Source organism: Pinus tabuliformis, chromosome X, assembly GCF_031772625.1.
Source record: "Pinus tabuliformis cultivar Carrire ecotype Pingquan chromosome X, CPIR1, whole genome shotgun sequence".
NCBI lineage: Eukaryota > Viridiplantae > Streptophyta > Pinopsida > Pinales > Pinaceae > Pinus > Pinus tabuliformis.
The window spans coordinates 1,751,428,979-1,751,451,327 of NC_142308.1; the positions used below are offsets into that span (position 1 = coordinate 1,751,428,979).

Genomic DNA, 22,349 nt, shown 5'->3' on the forward strand with positions numbered 1-22,349 from the left:
TTTATCCTACTTACTCCAATTATCTTGAGTCATTGCAAGCAAATGGAAATCTTAAAGACATTACCTCTGACTCTCTTGTAAAAAAATTTGTTGAAAGAGAGAAAGCTTTTGGAAAGAAGACAGCCCCTGAATCTTCTGAAGAGGCTGTGTGCCTTGCTCATAAAGAAAAGCATCCTACTCAAGATTCTTCAAGAGGAAGAGATGGTAGAAGAGGAAGAGGAAGATATTTCAGAGACAAGGGGGACAGACACTCTCAAGGAGAAAAGGCAGATTTGTACTGCATACGCTGCAAAAGAAATGGATCACATGATGCCTCTACATGCAAGTTACCATGGGACAAAATTGAGCAGCAAAGAAACCAACAGAAAGGTAAAACTAATGATACAGACAAAGGTAAAGCACCTGAATCCGCTCACTATGTTGTGGCACAATCTAATATTGGAGTAAATGAAGATTTATTTAATGCTTCACTTGCTTCTTGGAAAAATGATTGGTTGCTTGATTCAAGAGCAACCTGCCACATGACTCATAGAAAAGATTTTTTTTTAAGAATTTACTGACAATGTTGATGGAGCAGTATACTTTGCAGACCAATCAAAAATCAATCCATCCGAGCTTGGCACAATCAGGCTTAAACTGCCTGGTCTTCCAGACTTTCTTTTGCATCATGTTCTATATCTCCCACAGCTCAAGAGAAATATGCTATCCTTGGTCCACATCCGCCAGCAAGGTCACTCCATTCATATGTTTGATGGCAAGCCTGAGGTAAGAAAAGCATCTGACCACTCACTTGTCATGAGGGGAATAGAAGAAGAAAGGCTTCTCAAGCTGCAAGGAACCTCGGATCGTGCACAACATTTCTCATACAATTCTCATTATGAAGAAGGTACACTTCCATCAAGTTTATTATGGCATGCTAGATTTAGACATTTGGACTATGACAGCCTCCGCTTGTTGAAGAAAAATGGTGTTGTTGGTTTGCCTACAATTCCTAGGAAACTTAAGCAATGTGATACTTGCATTCTAGGAAAGCATAGCAAACAGTCTTTTCATGATTCACATTCAAGGGCACATAGAAAACTTGAACTCAATCATTCAAATTTATGTGGTCCAATGCTTGTTTCTTCTGCAAATGGAAATAAATATATGATGACATTTATTGATGACTACACCAAAATGTGTTGGGTTTATTTATTGAAGAACAAATCTGATGCTTTTCAAACATTCAAGAACTTTCATAAATGGATTTAAAATGATGCACAATCTCATATTGGGTCTATTCGCACTGATAATGGAAAAGAATACACATCAAATGAATTTGAAAACTATCTTCGCCAACATGGGATCAAACATCAAACAATTGTGCCTTATAATCCCCAACAGAATGGTGTAGCTGAAAGAATGAATAGGACGATCTTAAATATGGTACGATCCATGCTCTTCTTCAAAAATGTAAAGATAATGTTTTGGGCTGATGCTGTTCTATGTGCTGCATATATAAAGAATAGATGTCCATCTAATGCTATTAGAAACAAGACTCCATATGAAATGTGGTATGGACATGTTCCTTTGGTAAAGCATCTCAGGGTCTTTGGTTCTACCTGTTATGCCTTGATACCAAAGGTACATAGAAACAAACTTGGTGCTAGAAGTCATAAATGTATCTTCTTGGGGTATTCAAACACCTCCAAAGCATACCATCTCTATGATGAAGTCAATAAAAAGTTTGTTGTATCTAGAGATGTAATTTTTCTTGAATCATCCAAAACTGACAATGTTGTTGAGCGGCAACTTGATCACTTGGATAGATTCGCAAATGCAAAATCATTTCAAGAATTTGATAATCAGATTCCAAATCTTAAAGGGGAGATTCCTATACTAGATCAACATGTGGAATCTTCTTTTGAAGAACACTCTCCCCTGCATGAAACTCCAACAACGGATGATGCTTTAAGTGATGAGATTGATAGAATAGGAAGACTCAACCTTGATTCAGTCCCAACTCAATCAGTGGAGCAGCTTGGACCATCTGAGAAAGGTCCCACAAAGTCGCTCACAAAGACACTTGAAAGTGTTCATCCTAATGAGGTTGGAAAGACAGGAACTAGAAATTCAAACCGGCAAAATGGAGGTGATGTAAATGACTCTAATTCACCTGTTGATATGGATGTTTCTTATGATTGTGAATTGAACTTGTCTACAGATTTTGAACCAACTTCCTTCAAAGGAGCTGCTTCTCATGATGAATGGAAAGAAGCGATGCAAAAGGAGTATGATGCCCTCATAAAGAATGGCACTTGGACACTGGTTGATCCTCCATTAGGAACCAAACCAATTGGCTGCAAGTGGGTCTACAAGAACAAGTATAAAGCTGATGGTTCACTTGACAAGCACAAAGCCAGGCTTGTGGCAAAAGGTTTTGCACAGAAGCAAGGGGTCGATTATGAGGAGACTTTTGCCCCCACAGCAAAATGGGCTACCATCCGGACACTCTTTGCCCTAGCAGCACAGAACGGTTGAAAAGTCCATCAAATGGATGTAAAAATTGCTTTCTTGAATGGAGATCTAAAAGAGAATGTTTTTATGTCCCAGCCTGAAAGAGTTGCTGTAAAAGGACAGGAACATAAAGTATGCAAACTTGTGAAGTCCTTGTATGGCCTCAAACAAGCACAGTGAGCCTGATATGAAAAACTAACTGAGCATCTTCTAAAACTCAATTTCAAACATTATGATTTGATGATGCAACTTTATTTGTCAAGAAAGTTGGCAAAACAGTTGTATATCTTGTGGTATATGTAGATGATCTTTTGATGACAGGGAACAATGAAAGCTACATTGCATCCATAAAGAAGAAACTGGGGAAAAGTTTTGAAATGACTGATTTGGGCTATGTTCATTACGATCTTGGTATTGAAGTAACCCAACATCCGAAGTCCATATTTCTTTCTCAAAAGAAGTACATTGGAGATCTGTTGAACAGGTTTGGCATGATAGAATGCAGTCCTCTTACTACTCCAATGGAACAAAACTTAAAGCTCACATCTATTGAAGGAAAAGAATTTGAGGATGCAACAAAGTATAGACAGCTTGTAGGAAGTCTCAACTACCTAACTACTACCAGACCAGACATTTCGTTTGTTGTTGGAATCCTCTCCAAGTTTATGCAAAAGCCTTGTGAGGGACATTGGTCTGTTGCAAAAAGAGTTCTAAGGTACTTGAAGGGAACTCAAGACTTTGGAATCAAGTATACACAGGTGGACGACTTCAGCTTGATTGGATACTCTGATTCAGACTTCGATGGAGACAAAGAAACTGGGGTATCTACTTCAGGATATGCTATGAGTCTTGGATCAGGAGCTGTCTCCTGGAGATCACGCAAACAATCAGTTCCAGCGGATTCCACAACAGAAGCAGAATATGTGGCAGCAGCTGAAGCAAAAAAAGAAATTGTGTGGCTCAAGAAAATTCTTGAAGATTTGCAAGTAAAACAAGTACAATCAACTCCACTCATGATTGACAATACCTCTGCAATAAAGTTGGCCAAGAACCCAAAGTTCCATGATCGAACGAAGCACATCAATACTAAATATCATCTGATTCGACATCATGTTGAGGCCAAAACAATCCATCTCCGTCATTGTTCCACTAATGAACAAATTGCAGACATCTTCACCAAAGCGCTTGGAAGAGAAAAGCTTGAACGATTCAGAATGATGCTTGGACTCACCAACATCCCTTCAGATTAAGGGGGGAATGTTGACACCTAATCATCAGGATTGGGTGAATATAATGTAAATAAATAATAAGTAATATGAACAGTCATCTTGAGATGAAGTGAACAGTCTCTCCCTCATGTATATAATAAAGATTAACCTGAAGGAATAATACACGAATCAATTTGTTTTGAGGAGTTACTACCTGGCTTGACACAACCAATCGTCAAGAGTTAGGACTAGTTGAGCGCACAAGGACGAGCAGTCCTCGGGGCCAACAGCAAGTCGACACCGTCTGGGCACAGCGCAAGGATGTAGGCCAACATTGTAGAACTGATGGAATAGCCAACATGGGCCAATGAGGTGAGGTAGAGGCTGAACAGGAACAAATTAAGCGTTGCGAGCACAGCAACTAGCTAATAGTAGACAAGATCCCCCACTAAAATTACCAACAAAAGTCGCCGAGAGGCAAAGGAGGCCAACGGGCGGAGGAAATAGCAACATCCAACACAGAAGAACACAAACAAGAGGAAGCCATAATTGTGTACAAAAAAAGAGGTTTGAGGGTTGGGTTACAAAAAGCAATCAAGCCACACAAGCAGATCAGACCATTTTTTTGTCAGGGCGGCAGAGTTTGGAAGTTGATCAGGTCAACAAGCCTGGTGAGCATAGTCAACCACCAACCAACTTGCAACCAACCCACAGCCACCAAGGATCGGTGCTCATAGACAGATAGCAGCACAAAAGGGAGCGTGTTAATTTTAGGTATGTTCTATGCTTAGAGCAATTTACTTCAATTTTCTCAGTTAGCTCGATATCTTTTCCGATTAGAAATCACATCAGCATAATAGTAAATTGCAGATAGAACGTAAACATAAATCGCAGAAGACAAGCCAAGACAAGAGGACACAAGATGTGGCGCTAGCCAGGGACAAACCCCAATGTGGGGAAACCCTTGATCAATTCTTCTTATATGTTCTTCAATAGTTCAGCATAGAGAGAGAGAGAGAGATAGTACATTTATAATAGAAGTCAACACTTTGACTTATCTAAATAAGAGCATAGATCATCTCTAAGAAGATGATACATGAGGTAGCTGAACTCAATTGAAGACATGTTGCTTCAACTGATTCTCCAAGGTGACTCCATTGTCTTGCCGCACCTATCGTTGTGTTGCTCCTCATCATCATGCTACACCTCACCGTGTTGCACCATGTTGCACCCATCATCACTATGTTGCATCTCATAATGCTTCACCAATCATGATTGTACCATGTACTTGTTGCACTAAGTATCATTGTTGTCCCAAGTACTATTGTTGCACCTTGCTGCACCATGTACTTGTTGTCCCATGTGCCATTGTTGCACCATGCTTGCCACTGTTGTCCCATGAGGTATTGTTGCACCATGTTGTCACACTACTAGCATTGTTGTCCCACTGTTAGTGACTGTTGTTCCTATGATTGCTTGTGGCACCAAGCACCATTACCTAGTTGTCCTATTTACCTTGTTCCAACAAGCACCACTGCCTAGCTGTCCCATTGCTACAGCAACCCAACATACCTTAAACTACCTTAATGACTAGTCAAGGTAGATGGCTGCCTCCTCATGCTGCTGTGAGTATATGGCAACCCCTAACACTTCCACCTGGCCTATTTTGGAGTGGCCTATCACAGACCTTTGCTACACACACACCAAGCATCTAAAATGCATGCTTCAGCTCACTGTTCGAGGTCCACTCCTATGCTGCCACGTAGGCCTGGTTAGGGCATCATTACAGTCCCATATCCAGCCTTCAATTTTGCCCAGATCTGTTGTTAAGGAGTGTGGTTGCCCTTTGTTAGGAGGTTGACCCTTCTTGTTGTGGTTCTGGGCAGTCTAGCCCTCTTTAACAACCTTGGCCTGCCCTATATGCTTGTGGCCTGCTACAGCAAGGCATCACAGGTCTGTGACTGCCTGTTAGGGTCTGCCTCCCCTCCACTTGGCCCTCAAACAGCCTAGAATTCCCCTTCTCTGCTTCAACCTCCAAGAGAAGTCCTTCGGTCCTCCTTACTGCACTTTAGACCCCTGAAAGACCCTCCAAACAGTCCCTAAATTCTCACGCTGTCCATGACCTCTTTAGGACAACACCTAGGTCATGCGTAGGACTCCTTCCTTACTGCGTCTAGGTTACCCTTGGGACAACGTGGAGAATTAGGGCATCTCTTCATGACTACGGCTAGGTTATGCGTAGAAGCTAGGGCTAGGACTGCGGCTAGGGCAGATAGATTAGCCTCCTTTCCTCCTATGTTTAGGGCTACTTCCTCCTAGATTTCTCTCACACTAAAACCCAAGACAAGTGGAGAGAAATCAAGAGAGAAGTGTGTGTGAAATGACTCTCAAGTCATCTCCTTTTATACTAAAACGTTGAGCACATGTGTGGGTTATTTGGTTGTTGGCCGACCTTGACGAATTGTCTTATAACACAAATAAATTCATAACTCCATGAATACTTATCGGAATCGGATGATCTTTAGATCAATCCTACACCTCTCGATGAGAGGGATCCAAGAAAAATATCAGTTGCCATAAATAAGACAACCCACATGGAGTTTGGCTCTAGTTGTCAATTTTAACAGAGCGACACAGAGGAAGTCCACGACCGAAACAAGTGCAAGAAATTGTTGGACAGAGGCGGAATCAACCACTGGACACGATCAAGGAGCCATAAAGTGGCTGTGTCAAGTGGTCGCAACAGAGTGGCCTATGTCAATGAAGAGCACACATTGAAGAAATAAAATAAAATAAAATAAATCGTTGCTATATCAAGCTGCAGAAGTCTTGGGCTGCGGGCAGCGAGCAGTAGTGTTTGAGCCGAAGCATTAGGCCCGGGCAGCGAGCAGAAAGTGAAAAGTTAATTTTTGGTCAATTTGACATAGATGGCTATTGGGCTACATTATGAGGACAGGTTGGATGGGGCAGGAAATTTCAGCCCGTGGAAGAAGCAGATTGTTTTGTTATTTGAGGAGCAAGAGTTGTGGGATATTGTGGAGAAGGCAGTCTAAATTCCCAAAGATCCTATGCAGATGACTGCATTTAATAAGATAAACATGAAGGCCAATAGAATAATCTTGGACTCCATCAGAGACCATGTTAAACCTAATGTGACAAGCAAGAAGTATGCCTATGAGTTGTGGGCATCCTTAACCAAGTTGTACCAGAGTACAAGCCAAAATAGGTGATGGTGTGTCGAAGGAGAAATTGAGAAATGCCAAGATGTCTGACACTGACACAATTGCATCATACCTTACTAGGAGTCAGATTAGACATGATTTATCAACAGTGGGGAAAATTATTACCTGTGAAGAGTTGGTCAGATCAGCCTTGAGTAGCTTTCCTTCGAAATGGGATGCCTTGTTGATGGGATCATCGCATGAGAAAATCTGCCTAATTGGGATAGATTGTGGGATGACTTCGTACAGGAGGAGATAAGGAGACGTCCAAAACTACAGCCAACATGATGGAAAGGATGATGAGTAGAATTTTGCTCTTGCTGAAAAGGGCAAAGGTAAAGTAAAGAGAAGTGGGGGATCTGCTTCCCTGAAGGACATCAGCAAAGTGAAGTGCTTTGTGTGACATAAGATTGGTCACTACACAAGCCAGTGTCCACACAAGGAGGATCAAGTGGTTGCATTAACATCAACTAAGATTGATGACTTTATAGAGAAATTAGAAAAGGAATTTTCTCTAGCTGCATGTATTTCAAACAATAGGACTGTTATGTATGAGGAAAGTGGGTTATGGCTAGTGGACAGTAGAACATTCAGTCACATGACAGGGATGAGGTCAGTGTTCCACAGTGTTTCAGAGACAAACCCAGACTACCATGTGAGTTGTGGAGCTAGCACCACGCATGCAGTAAAGGGGGTTGGATGTGTCAAATTCCGGCTAGAGTCGAGAGGATTTCTGGAGGTGACAAGGATGTTATTTGTTCCAGGGTTGATGGTACACGTGCTCTTAATATCAGCCTTGGAGGAAGTGTTGTATATAGAGTTTTGTTTCGAGATGGACAGGCGTTTCTATATTCAAAGGGAGCATCCTTGGATGTAGTTGTAGTGTTTGGCATCAAACAGGGGCAATGATATAGGTTGCTAGGACAACCTGTGGGTATATCCCGAGAATATCTTGGATACAATATCAGTGTCAGTTGCCAAGAGGGATCATGTGGCGAGGAAGAGTGATTCTTCAGGTACTGCCAGGAGCTTCAACTGGTATGATATGACATTGACGGATGCTCAGGAGTAGGATCCTAGGAGCATGGTTGGATGTGACAGGTTCTCAGCTCACGTTTCAAATCAAGTAGCAGGACAGGCTTCAGTGTCAGTGAGAGCAGCTACAAATATCGAGATGGGCTTGAAGATAGATCCAGGTGGAGAAGGTTCTTCCATAAGTACCTCCCTTGCGAAGAGGGAGTGTTGAGATTTGTACCTCGGAAGGTACTTCTCGTCTTGTGTCTTGATTAGAAGAACCTTGATTTGCCTCGTTAAAAGCTTGCATTCAGCATACGAGTGTGCAAGTGAGTTGCACATATGTTGATGTGTTGTGCATGTAAAGCAAGCTAAATTTATGACTTGTACTTGTGTTTAAGTAGAGAAAGTTAAAGATAGGATAGTTAACTAAAGTAATGTCACTTATCTTCAGTTAATTTGACGAGCTAATTTTAGCCATCAATCTTAGCCTTGGAAAAATAAAAATTGAGCCTAATGTGAGGTGCTAAGACATATAACATTAGCACAAGATTGAGAGAAGCTTCTCAGTCAGCGTGTGCTTGGTCGAAGAAAGTGCAGCAAGGCTGGTGATCAGTATTGCATTTTCTCAGCTTGGCCATTATCCCTAGTACGAGAACCCAATTAAGTTCCGTGATTAATTTATTACTGAAGAAATGGTGATTGCACAGAAATCCGTTTATGTATACGTAATTCAGATCAAGTAATTTTGCGTCCGCTAAATATTTTTGTGTTGGAAACTTAGCCATGTATTCGTTCAGCTAATAATAATTGTTGGGAACCAAATACCAAGTGCTAAGTTCGGAAAATTTAAACATTTAAACAGAAAACAAGGAATTAAAAGGTTGCTCTAATAACCAGCACTTATAACAAATCAACTTCCATTGGTATTCATTAGATCTGTGTTTCAGTTGTGAAACCATGAGCAGTGAAAAGTGGGTTTGAGGTCATGCTCTCGATTGTGAACCCTCAACAACCAATTTTGTTTGGGATAATAGCCTACACTCCCAGTGATTCCCATAGCTCTGTTCACTGGCCATCTCCTTGCTATGTTCAAACCCATACGCATTCTCAACATGTGCATTCTGAGTGTATTCCTACAACCATCCACCGCTGTGCTTAGTTAAATGCTTTGAGTAGTTTGCAGCTGATGTGAAAAATGTTGCACAATTGTTTTTGTAAATGGGAAGAGATTTGGTTGTTTTCATTTGGCTAAAACCATCATATGATGTGAAGAGTGTTGCACAATTGTTGTTTGTAAATGGGCAGAGATTTGGCTGTTTTCATTTGGCTAAAACTCTTGAAGTTGTAATTAGGTTTGGTCTTCATAATGTAAATTTATCATTGATGTATTTATTATATTATATATTTTTGTCAAAGCATGTTCTTCATGCTTAGAGTCAAAAGAGTCAAAGAATTTATTTTGAGTCACAAGAAAAATTTATTTGAGTATGTCCCATTTGGATATTTGTAAGAAAAAAAAATTGAATTTTATTTGAGTCATAAGCCAACAAAATGACCAAGTCTGCCTAGACCTCCAAGTGGCACCTATTTGACCCTCCTGAATAGCTATATATAAGAGACAGTTCAACCTCTTGGAGAGCTCATTCATTCAACACATCACAAAAAAGAAGGCCGAAGTCAAAGGAGAGAGAAGGAAGTCAAAACACAAGAAGAATACTGAAATGTTTACCCTACTGCACCTCACACATGGACAAAACTTCTATAGAAAAGGGCCGAATTTTCAGACGTAATTGCAGGCCGAAATTCGGCCTCTACTACAAGACCGATATTCTAAGTTTGACCAGATTTGAAGGAGTTTGACCAGTGTTGACTTTGACTTTTGGAGGAGACTTGGAGGGGGGCTTGACTTGGTATCTTGGTGGCAATTTGGTTTTGGTCTTGGTCTTGGACATCTCTCATTTTGATCTGATTCTATATAAAAAGGATTGTTGGGTTTTCCCCTTGTGGGTTTTGCCATGGCCTCTGGCCTAAGTTTTGGAGTCTCTTGTCTTATTGTGATCTTTATGTTTTGAAAAATTGTATAATTGCTTGATGAAGGAGACATAAGAAATAATAAAAAGACATCTAATATTCACAAGTAATTATCAAGAAGAGGAATTTAGTGTTAAACTAAATTGCACTTGATTTCTCAACAAAAACCATCATATGAGCATTGCCAAATTTATTCACTAAGAACCATACATCCAAGGCCTTTCCAAGCGTTGGTCAATATCCATTCACTTGCAAACAATGTATATGTATGCAAACATATATACCCACTGTGTGTTCGGTTGATACCTACAGCCAATTGTGGATGGGTAGGGAGCATTCTGCTACTCATGTGTTAATACTAGGACCACATATTGATGAATATAAAAAAATTCATATTGGACTGCACTCTGTATTGAGCCACCAATGATACAACTCTGCATGGCATTACTACAGCCATACGGTTGGAAATCTTGATAAGAATGATACAACTCTGCATGGCATTACTACAGCCATACGGTTGGAAATCTTGATAAGTGATTATTAGTTTCTTGCAATTAAACAAAGAGATGACTGAATGAATGGACGCTAGGTAAGCCCATTTAAAGGAGAAACAGATTATACTTCATCTACCATTGTAATTAAACCCATGCTGACCTGTAAGTGGCATAGCAGTGTGTTGTTGATTAGCATATTGCACAGTGGAATATTATTTTTTTATAGCATTGAAAGAGTACAATTATATTCTACTGTTGGCATTGGTTGGCAACAGATTTTGAGTGAGAATTTGTGCAATAAGAGCCATCAGCCATGTTTATTTAGTTGGATTTGGCACCATAAACAAGAGTGAAGCGATTGTACAGAGCCATACCTTTTCCTTACTGATAATTAGCAATAGAGAAGCAAAGTCATATATTCAGAACTGCACCAACAAAAACCATAATTTTATTCTGCAAAGGTTCCTTGTTGGTGAAAACAGTGGGCTATAAGTCCCTCATATATGGATCAATCATTCTGCCACGCCATCAAGAGTACACCAAGCATGAAAGACAAGGTTCTCTAGCACAGAAATTAACCAGAGAAATAACCACTTAATCATTTCTAGTCTTCGAGGATCCTATTCAGATCATTGTTCAATCTGTTCAGTGATTGCAGCAAGCCAATATCTCAATTCAGTAATCTTCATCAGAGAGCTCACTGCAATATCTGTCTTGCTGATGTGGGTACCAGTGAGCTTGTTCGTCAAAAACATTGTACGAGACAAGCTGACACTCTGGTACAACATGACCAATGAATGAAACACCTCCTTCACCATCTTCTTCTCTACAATGTGAGGGATTGAATGATTCTTTCACTAAATCAATTTTGACTTGCTGTACACTAGCTAATTTCTTAATGTGCTTTGCCAAATCCTTGGAATTAATAGGAGCTGTAAACTCTATATCCACGAGATACCGCAATTCAACTTCCTCCAAAAGATTATGCAGTTTCTACTTCCACAGTACAAAGTTGAACACGCCTTCCAACATGCAACACTCTTAGAAACCAAAACAGGCCATCACTGCAAATGCTAGGTGCACACTTGAATTCAACAAACAGATCAAGCTCAAAAAAATAACATCTGCAGCCTATCCCAAGTGTAAATCACATCTCACTCTAATAGCAACCTTTCAATCACTGAAATATCTTGGGCATCTCACACAACAACCTATCACAAGTGCAAATCTACTTCACTCACTGAAACTCAGACATCACACCCATTAAAAACCTCCAACAACACGCCCTCTCAGAGGAAGCTGACCATCACATACAAAGATCTGGAGGGTTTCAGTGAACATGCTCTGATAGCAAGTTAAATTTCAGACCATGGTAAGCAGATTCTGCACTCAGATAATGTTAAATTCTCTTCTACCAGATCTGATTTACTTCAACAATTTATTAAAAAACCCGAAAATATTTATCTCAAATATTTCTGAAATTTTTGATAAAATAAACACACTCGTATATTAAATCAAAAATAAAATGCAGCGGAAATAAAATGACGAGATCAATAACACTACAACAGCAAATTTGTACCCAACACAATCTTCCTTCATATTATTAAACTCTGGAAAATTCTAGGTTATACCCACAGAGAATACATAGAAAATACAACTGCTGGGAACCTGGAAACTCGGCCCCACCGGGAAAATCAACCTCGAGTAAATCGACCCTCCTAAAAAAACTCGGCCCTCGAGAATTAAACCTGTCTCACCAGCAAATCAGCCCCCTTTCTTCTCACCTCGTAGGCTCGTACGGCCCCTGCGCACTTGAAAAAAATCGGCCCCTCTGATTATTTCGGCCTCCTCCTGAATTTGGCCCTCCTCTTCAGCAACTTAGCCTCCCTCTTTCCTAAACTCGACTTCCCTGAATTTTTCCCGAAATTCCCTGCTGCACTTCTCAATCATCTTCAGTTTAGTCAAGCCTCTCGCTCTAGAGAAAATCACTTCCTCCACAACTGTGTGTCTTCACCTCTCCCTTAGGCATATTTTATAACTCCATTCAGCCAAAATCCCTAACCCTAATCTCCTAATTGATCAATGGCAAGGATTAAATCCTAAGCCTCACTTCAGATCAACGGTTGAAACTTGAGATTATATCTAGATCAGTAAATAATTTTATTATTTATCCTTAGCACTTTGGCCTAATACTCCACCCTAATTAATCAGATTAATTATTGTACTTTTCGTAAGTTAACCTTAGTAAAGAAATCATAATATCACTTACACCACCAGGTAAGCACCTAAAGACGCAACCAAATATAGGAGACCTTCCAAGGCAACAAAAATCAACAGATAAATTAGCATAAACCTAGGTAGATTAGAAACTGAAAACCTCAATCAAAACCATAATATCTCTATATACACTAATCCACAAAAACAGATTGCTGGAAATTACAAACAGCAAATACATAATGTGGAACACTCAATACTTCATCAATCTTCTATTCACTGAAATAACAAAAAATTACACTATTATAGCTCAAAACTAAAACTCACCAACCAACAGCATCGATCTGTCTACTTTATAGAGGAAAAAGCCACTTGGGTCTACAATCAATGTTTTCCATTCATGTGGAAAACCCTAGACTTGGAATAGAACCCTAACTCTAAATCTGCTTAGAACGATGTTCCTTCATGCATAAGCCAACTACATAGAGAAGTGTGTCCACAAGGAAAATTGATCGACATGAAAGCGTACACCTCCATAGGAAAGTGGACCCCATATCTAAAACTGGAAGCTTCACTAGCCCATGTCATTTGTTGAAAATCAAAACTAACATTAAAGATAGCACCAAGCTAATTCTGGAAAAGCAAACTCAAAAATAGAGAAGCATCTATTCTCAACACAGATACGTTAAATTTGAAAGAGCAGTTAATACTGGAAGTGCTCTGAGGTTGGCACATGGACACTGTCGGATGGGTGAACTAAAGAAGTAAGATATTAGAAAAGAGAAGCATTTAGGCAAGCAAGCAGTGGAACAGATCCTGTATCCAGAATTATAAGCACATTGGCAAACTGTAGCAGAGATGGGTATGAACAATCAAGAAAGAAATCTCGAACTGTCCCAGCATGATGAAGGAGAAGGTACAATAGTGTCAAGAGAAGATCAGCTGCAAAAATGTTCCCACTAGAAATATAAGAATGAGATGAAAACAAAGGTAGATGACAGAGAATGGTTAGAGTTGAGAATCAAGAAAATGCCCTTGAAAACCAGAAGCTAATAAGGAAACAAAACATGAAGCCAATCCCTTGGAAAGCATGAGAATCAAAAAGCCGGCATGAAATGGACAAGGGATAGAAGAGTTGAATGGTGAGGGGAGAGTTAATGTACAGACCAGCAAAGTTGGGTATACACAAATCAAGGTTATTTGTAACTGAAAGTTAAAAATTAAAATTCAGCCTGATTTCAATTTAATGTACATTTTATATCTTATAAATTATAGTATAAAGGTAGCATAGTGAACTAGCTCAAATGGTTGAGTGCTTTAAACTTCATGCAAGGAGTTTCGGGGTCAATTCCCCAGGTTGGTTGTTCCATTGCATGCCTCACCCGATGTCGTTTCCAGATCAGGTCCCATAATCAGTGCCAACAGGTTTACAACAGATACCATCTGAAAAATACATAAGTGCCTGGGGGTTTCCGAGGTTTTTACAAGCCATAAAATAAAGGAAACATTTATTTTAAAAAGGACAGAAATGACCAAAAGCAATCACTGGTGTTGTTAAATACATGGAGGTGCAAACTAACCACAAAAGAAGCAATCCATGAATTGTTATAAACATGTGTAGAATACGAAGTCAAAATTAACTCATATGAAATGCCACTAGTCATAGTGCTATCATGCCATAAGAAAAATGTTGTTTTCGGTGTATTTGAAACTGCAGCAGAAAATAAAACAAGAACCTAAAAATATTATAGCTGCGAAGGCATAATCATTTGTCATATATTATATGAGCTGTAATATTAGGCTAAAATAATAAAGCAGACTAGAAAGGTATTCTCGAACCTGAAACAAGCAACAAACAAGACAGATAATCTTATCATTCTAACCTTGGGTTCAAGACATGACGAATATCATCAAGTGAAGGATCATTCACTTCATATCCATCTGGGAGACAATAAGCCTTTTCTGTGCGTAAATTGATATAGACGTGGTGACCTGCCTCAAGACTGTGAGTGTACGCATGGGAATTCCGACCTCTTCCTTGATAATATTTTCCACACACCAGGCAAGCATAAACGTTCAAGTTTGAAAGAGATACTGAGCAGAACTTCTCAAAGTCAAAATCTAAAACCTGTAAATTTAGATAAAGCACAACAAATATGAGAAACTAGATCAATTAAAACAGATCTCACAGGCTTTGTAATTTGCTAAGAAAAAGGCGCCTATTAGAGTATCCATAATTGAAACCTGGAAATAAATCAAAGACAAATTTCTTATAAGAAATCAGCCAGCATTTCAAACACAAACTTCCTACAAAAGCATGCATTCAACTCACTTATACTTCAACAGTCAACTTCTATAAGCAAATACAAATAGGACTTTAAATCCAGGTCAATTAGTTCATCCACAATTGAAACCTGGAAATAAATCGAAGACAGATTTCTTATAAGAAATCAGCCAGCATTTCAAAAAGAAACTTCTTACAAAACATGCATTCAACTCAAATGTTATACTTTAACTTTTATAAGCAAATATAAATAGGACTTTAACTCCAGGTCAATTGCAGACCCCAAACTTATGGCCTCTTTGCCTGATACAAGTTAATTCCAACAAAGCAAGATAAAGAGTGGACCCAGGCATGGTTCTCTTGAGTCTTGACACATGCCAGAAGCTTCCACCACCTATGTTCTCACAAGTGCAGTGTCAAGCCTTTGAAAATTGCCTCTAAATGCAAACATGATCAACACATTGCTATCTTAGCAGAGATTTTTACAGTCAGTACTGGAAATATTTTAGGAAGTAAGGAGACTAGATATGAATCTGTGAAGGGCATGGATGGACATGAGGCACCTTGAAAACAGCTTTCACTGCAATAGCAATTTGGCAAAGCCACAAACAGAAACACATCTCACTGATTTGATTTGAAACATTGAAGATGAATTTTGAAGCTCAATAGTATACATGCCAGTGAATTTGACAGTGGGAAGAAGAGACGAGATAAGATAAAATATTTTATTAATGTCCAACATATGACCACAAAAATATGTCAAGGGGACCTAGAGACACATTCAATGTGAATACAATGTGGGAGTTCAAAAGCAATTCCAGGTAATGCTGAAACCAAGATAAAGAAAGCTAAAGAAAAAGTGCAGCATGGATAAGTATCTAACTAAGCTAATCACTAGGTCTAACAAACATCAAAGGATATATAACAGTATCATCGGCGCAGTGATACAAAGTGAGAGTCCAAGACAGGAAATTTAGACTTCTTGATGTTGATCAAGAGAGAGAAACATGAGGATGATGTCAATGGCGTCAAAATCCTCTAGGCCTAATGATTGAGGGCGAGGGGATGACCAGGGCACTAGATCATCGTCAAAGTCCTTAGGTACCATTGTGGAAACTCACGATATGATCTGTGAAAATTCCTTAAGCCCGGGAATTCCTACTGCAGCAGTGATGATATTTCTTCTACTTGTTAGATTTACATGAACAAGTTATTTGCAGTTTCCTACGGCAAACATCGAAATACATACACTGCAGCCTACACCATTTAAATAATATGCCGAAACAAGAAACTGAACAATAGAGAAAGATACACACAAATGACACAGTTTTTTTTTTTGGACAAACGTCCCCAGAAAAACCCAATGTGGGAAAATCAGTGCAGCAAATCTGATGGTTTTTATTATTAAGCTGAAGTACTTTCGAATACAACTACTGGATGCCTTTCCAACAATCCAGTTACAGAGAATTTCACTCGGCACAAAAAATTAGTGAGATTATCTCACTCTACACTGCAAGTCCTGGCTGATCCGGCAACTGAACCAACGAGTTCCCCGACTACTTCTGCATTGCCACTGTTGGGCTTGCATCAGCCTCTAAGGCCTTGTGTCAGCTCAACTGGGAATTGATTTGCCCTCAGAAGCCTTTTCCAGCCCTCCCGGCTCAAAAACATCAGCCTCCTCAGCAAACTCGGACTTTTGCGCTGAAAGCCTCTGTGCTGCTCTGCGTGGGGCCCGTGTGAGCCCTTCCTGGCTCTGTGTCACTCTCTCAGCCTTCTGCACTACCTCCTTTGTGTGTCTCTCTGCCTCTTTGCTGAGTATTCTTGGCTCCGGAGAAGATCCTCTAGCCAAAACTTCCTCTACCCCTCTCTGCATGATCACTACAAATCACTGCGTTGCCTCTAGCTTCAACAATTCGATCCGACTAATCAACTCTCTGTGTATCTTCCAAATGACCCTCAAGCCTCCTTAAACAATCTTCTCGTTGACATTCAACGGCCCAGATTAGAAGCTAATCAATGGCTAAGATCATTTATGCTTGATCCTCGTCTTCTTCTAGAAGTTACACCCAGAGTTAGATTAATACCCATTAATTATTTTAATTTCATAAGTTTAGACTTAGGGTCCCATTAAAAATAATTAATTATTTTAATAAAACTGTCTCTGTGTGGAATTTCCCAAAACGCTTTCTGTGTTCTTTGGAATACATGTGCCCAAGCCTCCCTACAAAATTTGAGACTTACAACACATCCGATGCTACCAAAAATCAACACACTCTCTTAGCGAGGAATGTGCTCTAACAATGCCTCCCACTGAAGCATCACCCTAACTTCATAACATCGTCCTTTGTGTTGTTGATGTATGACATGTTGTCCACCAACTACTACGTTGCTACTGCAACTGTACTGTTGTTGTCACTGCCACTGTCAACACTACATCCGTACCTCAACTCCCTATGAATTTTTGCATTCGTGCTGCTGCTAGCACTGTCACTGCCAACTACCCCTGCACTGCAAACTGCTACTGCTACTGCTACTACATCAGCAATGGAAAAACATCCCAAATTTCTGAACCAGTGTTCAACATAGATGCATCTCAATGTTGAAGATCTGACTGCAGCTAGTCCTACGTTGTCCCTCTGAAGCCACTGCATTGCTGCTGCAACTCTGCACTACGTTGCTCAGACATGGCGTTCTAGCCATTGAATTTGTTGCTCCAACACTCCTCTGCACCAACTAACACTGGTCCATCCTGCTACTTCTGATCTAGGCTCCGTAGCAAGGAATTGATTCGAGAGGTGGGCTCCTCAAGGATCTTGCCCATTTGTATCTCTTTCGAACTACAGCTCTAAATCAGCCCACCTCCCTCTTGGAGGTATCTTGACTGTCATGGTGAACTCCTCCTCGATCTTCGTGAGTGCAGCCTTCAAATCGTGCTTCTCATCTTTGTCCTTCTTCCTGAGAGGACACTGTGTTGCGTAGTGACCCATTTCACCACACCTGAATCATTTTACCTTTGAGACGTTCTTCTTCCTCCTTCGTTGCTCCTACTGCCCCTTGGATGCAAGGGTTGCATTCTCATCCTCCTCCTTGGGCTTTGACCCACTGTTGTTGCTCCCGTCAAGCTTACACTTGACCAAGTCTCTCCTCAGGTCCTCTTGCTTCAAAGTTTCCCACATTTCATCCCAATTTGGCAAAGTCACCCTGCCCAGAATACTCTGGACAAAGACTTGCCACTCATTTGAGATTGAATTGATGGCCAGTCTAACCAACTCGGACCCTTGAGGTGTAGACCCCACAGCTGCTAACTCGTCACGGGTCTCTTGAAGCTTCATGAGGAACGGATCTATGCACTCCCACTTCTGCATTTGTGCAGATCTCAGTTTTTGCTCTAAGTACATCTTCCGCTGCTCGAACGATCCTTGATATAGCACTGCCAAGGCATCCCACATCTCCTTAGCAGTCCCTCTGTTAGCGATTTGACAAACCACGTGATCCTTTACTCCATCCAAGAACATCCTCTTGGCCTTCGTCATTTCTGCCTGATACTTCTTCAACAGATCTAAATCTGCAGGCGCAGCCACCACGCTGTTGACATAGGTCTTGAGAGAATGCTCATCTAGAAGGAATGACATTCTTGCCTTCTAGATGACGTAGTTGGATGCTCCATCCAAACTGTCCTAATCTCCCAGCCCACTAGTTGCCATCTCTGCCACGAAAATGTTGAACTGCTCCTCTTTGCTCTTACTGTTGTTGCTCAATCACTAAGAAAACAGACTTCTTGGCGGGAGGTCTACTGAGGAAAAATTCCCTCGTTGTGCTTCTCTCTCTCTTCTGACGTCTTTCTGCCGAGCAAAAATGCCCTGCAGAAAAATTGCATCCCACCAGCCTTTCCTCACACTGAGATTTCAGCGTTGCTCCCTCTGCCACAGTAAGATTTCGATCTGCAAGCCATTCTCTCTGTCGACTCACTCAGAGAGAGACTGCCTCGAAATCCAACCCTCCGGCTTGGACTGCTCAAACCCCTCTGCGGATTCGAACTGCTGCCTCTTGCAGCTATTTCGATCGCCTTCTCTACCCAGCATTGGGTTCTCTAGCACTGTTCTTCTTGCTTCATCTGCACTGCTCCGATACCATGTGAAAATTCCTTAAACCCAGGAATTCCTTGTGAAAATTCCTCAAGAGGAACCCCTATTGCAGCAAACCAATGTTACTTCTCCTACTTGTTAATCCATACAAGTTATTTATTGTGTTCTATGGTAAATATCGAAGTAAATACTACTGCAATCTTCACTTAATTAAATTATAAGTGGAAACAAAATATTGAGCAAGAAAGAAAATACAACACAATAGACACCGTTATTTTTGGACAAAAGTCCCCGAAAAAACCCAATGCGGGAAAACCAGTGCAGCAGATCTAAGGGTTTTATTATTATGTAGGAGAAAATCTGAGTACAATTCTTGGATGCTCAACTAGCAATCTGATACCGAGAGAAACTGGACAAAATGAATGGTGAAATGATCTCACCCTGTCACTGGGAGAATTTGAGTCTGATCACGTTGAACTAGAGCCTCTGCGTATCCTCTGTGCAGAACTGCGTCACTCCTACACAATTCCCACGTCACCCCTGTTGGGTATCACGTTGCTCCTTCTTTGGACCCTCTACTAGCTGAAAAATCTGAATCTCTGCCTCCCGGTCTTACACCCCGGCTCCCAACCACTGAAACACGATTTCCTCAGCATGAATTCGATCTCCCTCTAAGGCTTGCGCTGCCACTGCTTCAACTTTGGTGGGCCAGCGTCTGCCTCTCTCTAGACGTTGTTATGCCCTCTCTCTGCCTCGTACTCTCAACCCAGGAAAACTTCTTTCTTCCAGATACTCACTGCCCCTCTCTGCAAGAAATCTCCTCAATCAGAATTTCCTCCTAAGAACTTATCACTTCAGAAATTCAATCTCTTGATCTCTTGGTGTATTTTCCAAATGACCCTCAATCCCCTTCTTATATCTTCTTGTTGGACGACCAACAGCGTAGATTAACTCATAATCAAAGGCTCAGATCGTCTTGACTTGATCTCCGTCTTTTTCTAGAAATTTCACCCACAATTAGATTAATACCCATTAATATTTTAATTTTCTTAACTTTAGACTTAGGAACCCATTAAAAATATTAATTATTTTAATATAATAGTGTCTGGGTGGAATTTCCTAAAACGGTTTATGGGTTCTTTAGAATGCATGTGCCCAAGCCTCCTTGCAAAATTTGAGGCCTAGAGCACATCTGATGCTACCCCAAATCAACATTCCTACTGCAGCAATGATGATATTTCTTCTACTTGTTAGATTTACATGAACAAGTTATTTGCAGTTTCCTACAGCAAACATCGAAATACATACACTGCAGCCTACACCATGCAAATAATATATCGAAACAAGAAACTAAACAATAGAGAAAGATACACACAAATGACACAGTTGTTTTTGGACAAACGTCCCCGGAAAAACCCAATGTGGGAAAACCGGTGCAGCAGATCTAAGGGTTTTTATTATTAAGCTAAAGTATTTCTGAATACAACTACTGTATGCCTTTCCGACAATCTAGTTACAGAGAATATCACTCGGCACAAGAAATTAGTGAGATTACCTCACTCTACACTGCAAGTCTCGGCTGATTCGGTATCTGAACCAACGAGTTCCCCAACTAATTTTGCGTTGCCCCTGTTGGCCCATTAAAAATAATTAATTATTTTAATAAAATTGTCTCCGAGTGGAATTTCCTAAAACGTTTTTTGGGTTCTTTGGAATACATATGCCCAAGCCTCCCTGCAAAATTTGAGACATAGAGCACATCTGATGCCGCCACCAGAAATCAACATGATCTTGGTGATAAACTAGGAGCAATGGAGCCCTACTCTTTTACCATCCAAGATCAAAAGAAAGAAACCTCAAATAGATCTTTGGTTGCTCAACTGAAGTTGGGAGTTAATCTTACAGGTGAGACCCAAACTACTCTAGATTCATCTAGAGCTGGTCTATGTGTTACTATTTAGTATGAGGATGTGTGGTCTAAGTCCTAGTTTGACACCTTCAAATCATCCTCAATGATATCAGTTGATCTCTACAGAGGAGATGTAAGGGGAGACATGAAGTTGCACCACTCTACAGTTTGAAGTACTTTTGGGCTCTACCTGTATCTTATTGTCCCAATTAGAAGGAAGTATGAGGTGTTCCTCCAAGTAATCTAGTCTCATGGCAAGGCAAGATGTGCAAGAACTGAGATTTGTGGTTGAATCTCCCCATTGAAGAGGGTAAGGCATCTCTAATCGCAATATCAGAAGAAAGCAAAGAGGGATTCCCCCAAGTCCTTATAGAGGTAGTGGTAGCATCCTCTGATGTCATAGAAGGGGCACCTAAAAATAAGGTGCAACTCTATATTTGACTCATGTAGGTGGCATGCCTAGCAAATCCTATTTGGTCGAGGAATATGGTGATCTGTCTCCACTCGAAGTCTAAGATAGCCAACCCAAAATTGGCCAAGAGGTATCCAGAGTGAATGCATCCAATGTATACAAGTGTATGAGGGACAAACAATGATTCCATCCTGCTAATCCAAAAGTGCTCTAGGTAGAAAGGCATCTTCTCCCCTAGGCTCTCCGAAGGTGAGGTCAAAGTAACCTAGATGTACAAAATGTAGATGTCCTCTCCAATGGCCCAATTCAAATCCTCGTCGACAAGAGATGACTTGATGTGTCTATAGAGTACTTAAGAGGGTAAGGCATCGTGGGAGTGTAGAAATTAATAGAGAGAAAAAATAAAATTACCGAGAGGAACATTAACAATAACCAACAACAATACAAGCATTAAACACATAATGCACACAATATTAATCCTAGGAAAACCCCAATTTTGCAGAAAAACTCAGGCCAATGGAATTCCATTAGTCATTGGCCAAAACCTTGGCCAAGTCGGTCAAGTGAGCCTTCACCGCTCACCTCAATGGCCCATTACAACGAAATGTTCCCAGCCTTTTAAAGGCTCCATTACATGCAATCCACGCGCAAATTACCATGGTCAACCAAAAAGCCATGGACCCAAAAGCACTACCCTTGACGCGGTCAACTTTGACTATATCCCCAAGTCAGGTTTACTTAACAATCCCCCCTTAAACCTTGACTTGGGGTTTCCTTGACCAAATCCAACCAAACTAGCAAAGTGAGTCAGTCTCACTCACTCTAGCCCTTACCCCCCCTCAAAGTTTATACCCAGGCTATCCACATGCCCCCTATCAGCTAGGTCTTACATCAGAAATTGCCACCAATTTCCCAGGGGTACGCATGCCTTGCCAAGCCTTACAGTAGTATGCCCATTTACATGCAATTTAAAATTTC

General features: G+C 40.6%; 1 protein-coding gene across 1 annotated transcript in view; it reads right to left on the reverse strand.

The window, feature by feature from the left end:
* Positions 1–22,349, reverse strand: part of LOC149146800 (uncharacterized) — a 158,260-nt gene that overhangs the window by 88,308 nt on the left and 47,603 nt on the right. Inside the window, exon 2 of the mRNA XM_089447293.1 lies at positions 14,565–14,809. Within this exon, the coding sequence (XP_089303419.1) occupies positions 14,565–14,809 (245 nt within the window). The remainder of the gene's footprint in view (positions 1–14,564; positions 14,810–22,349) is intronic.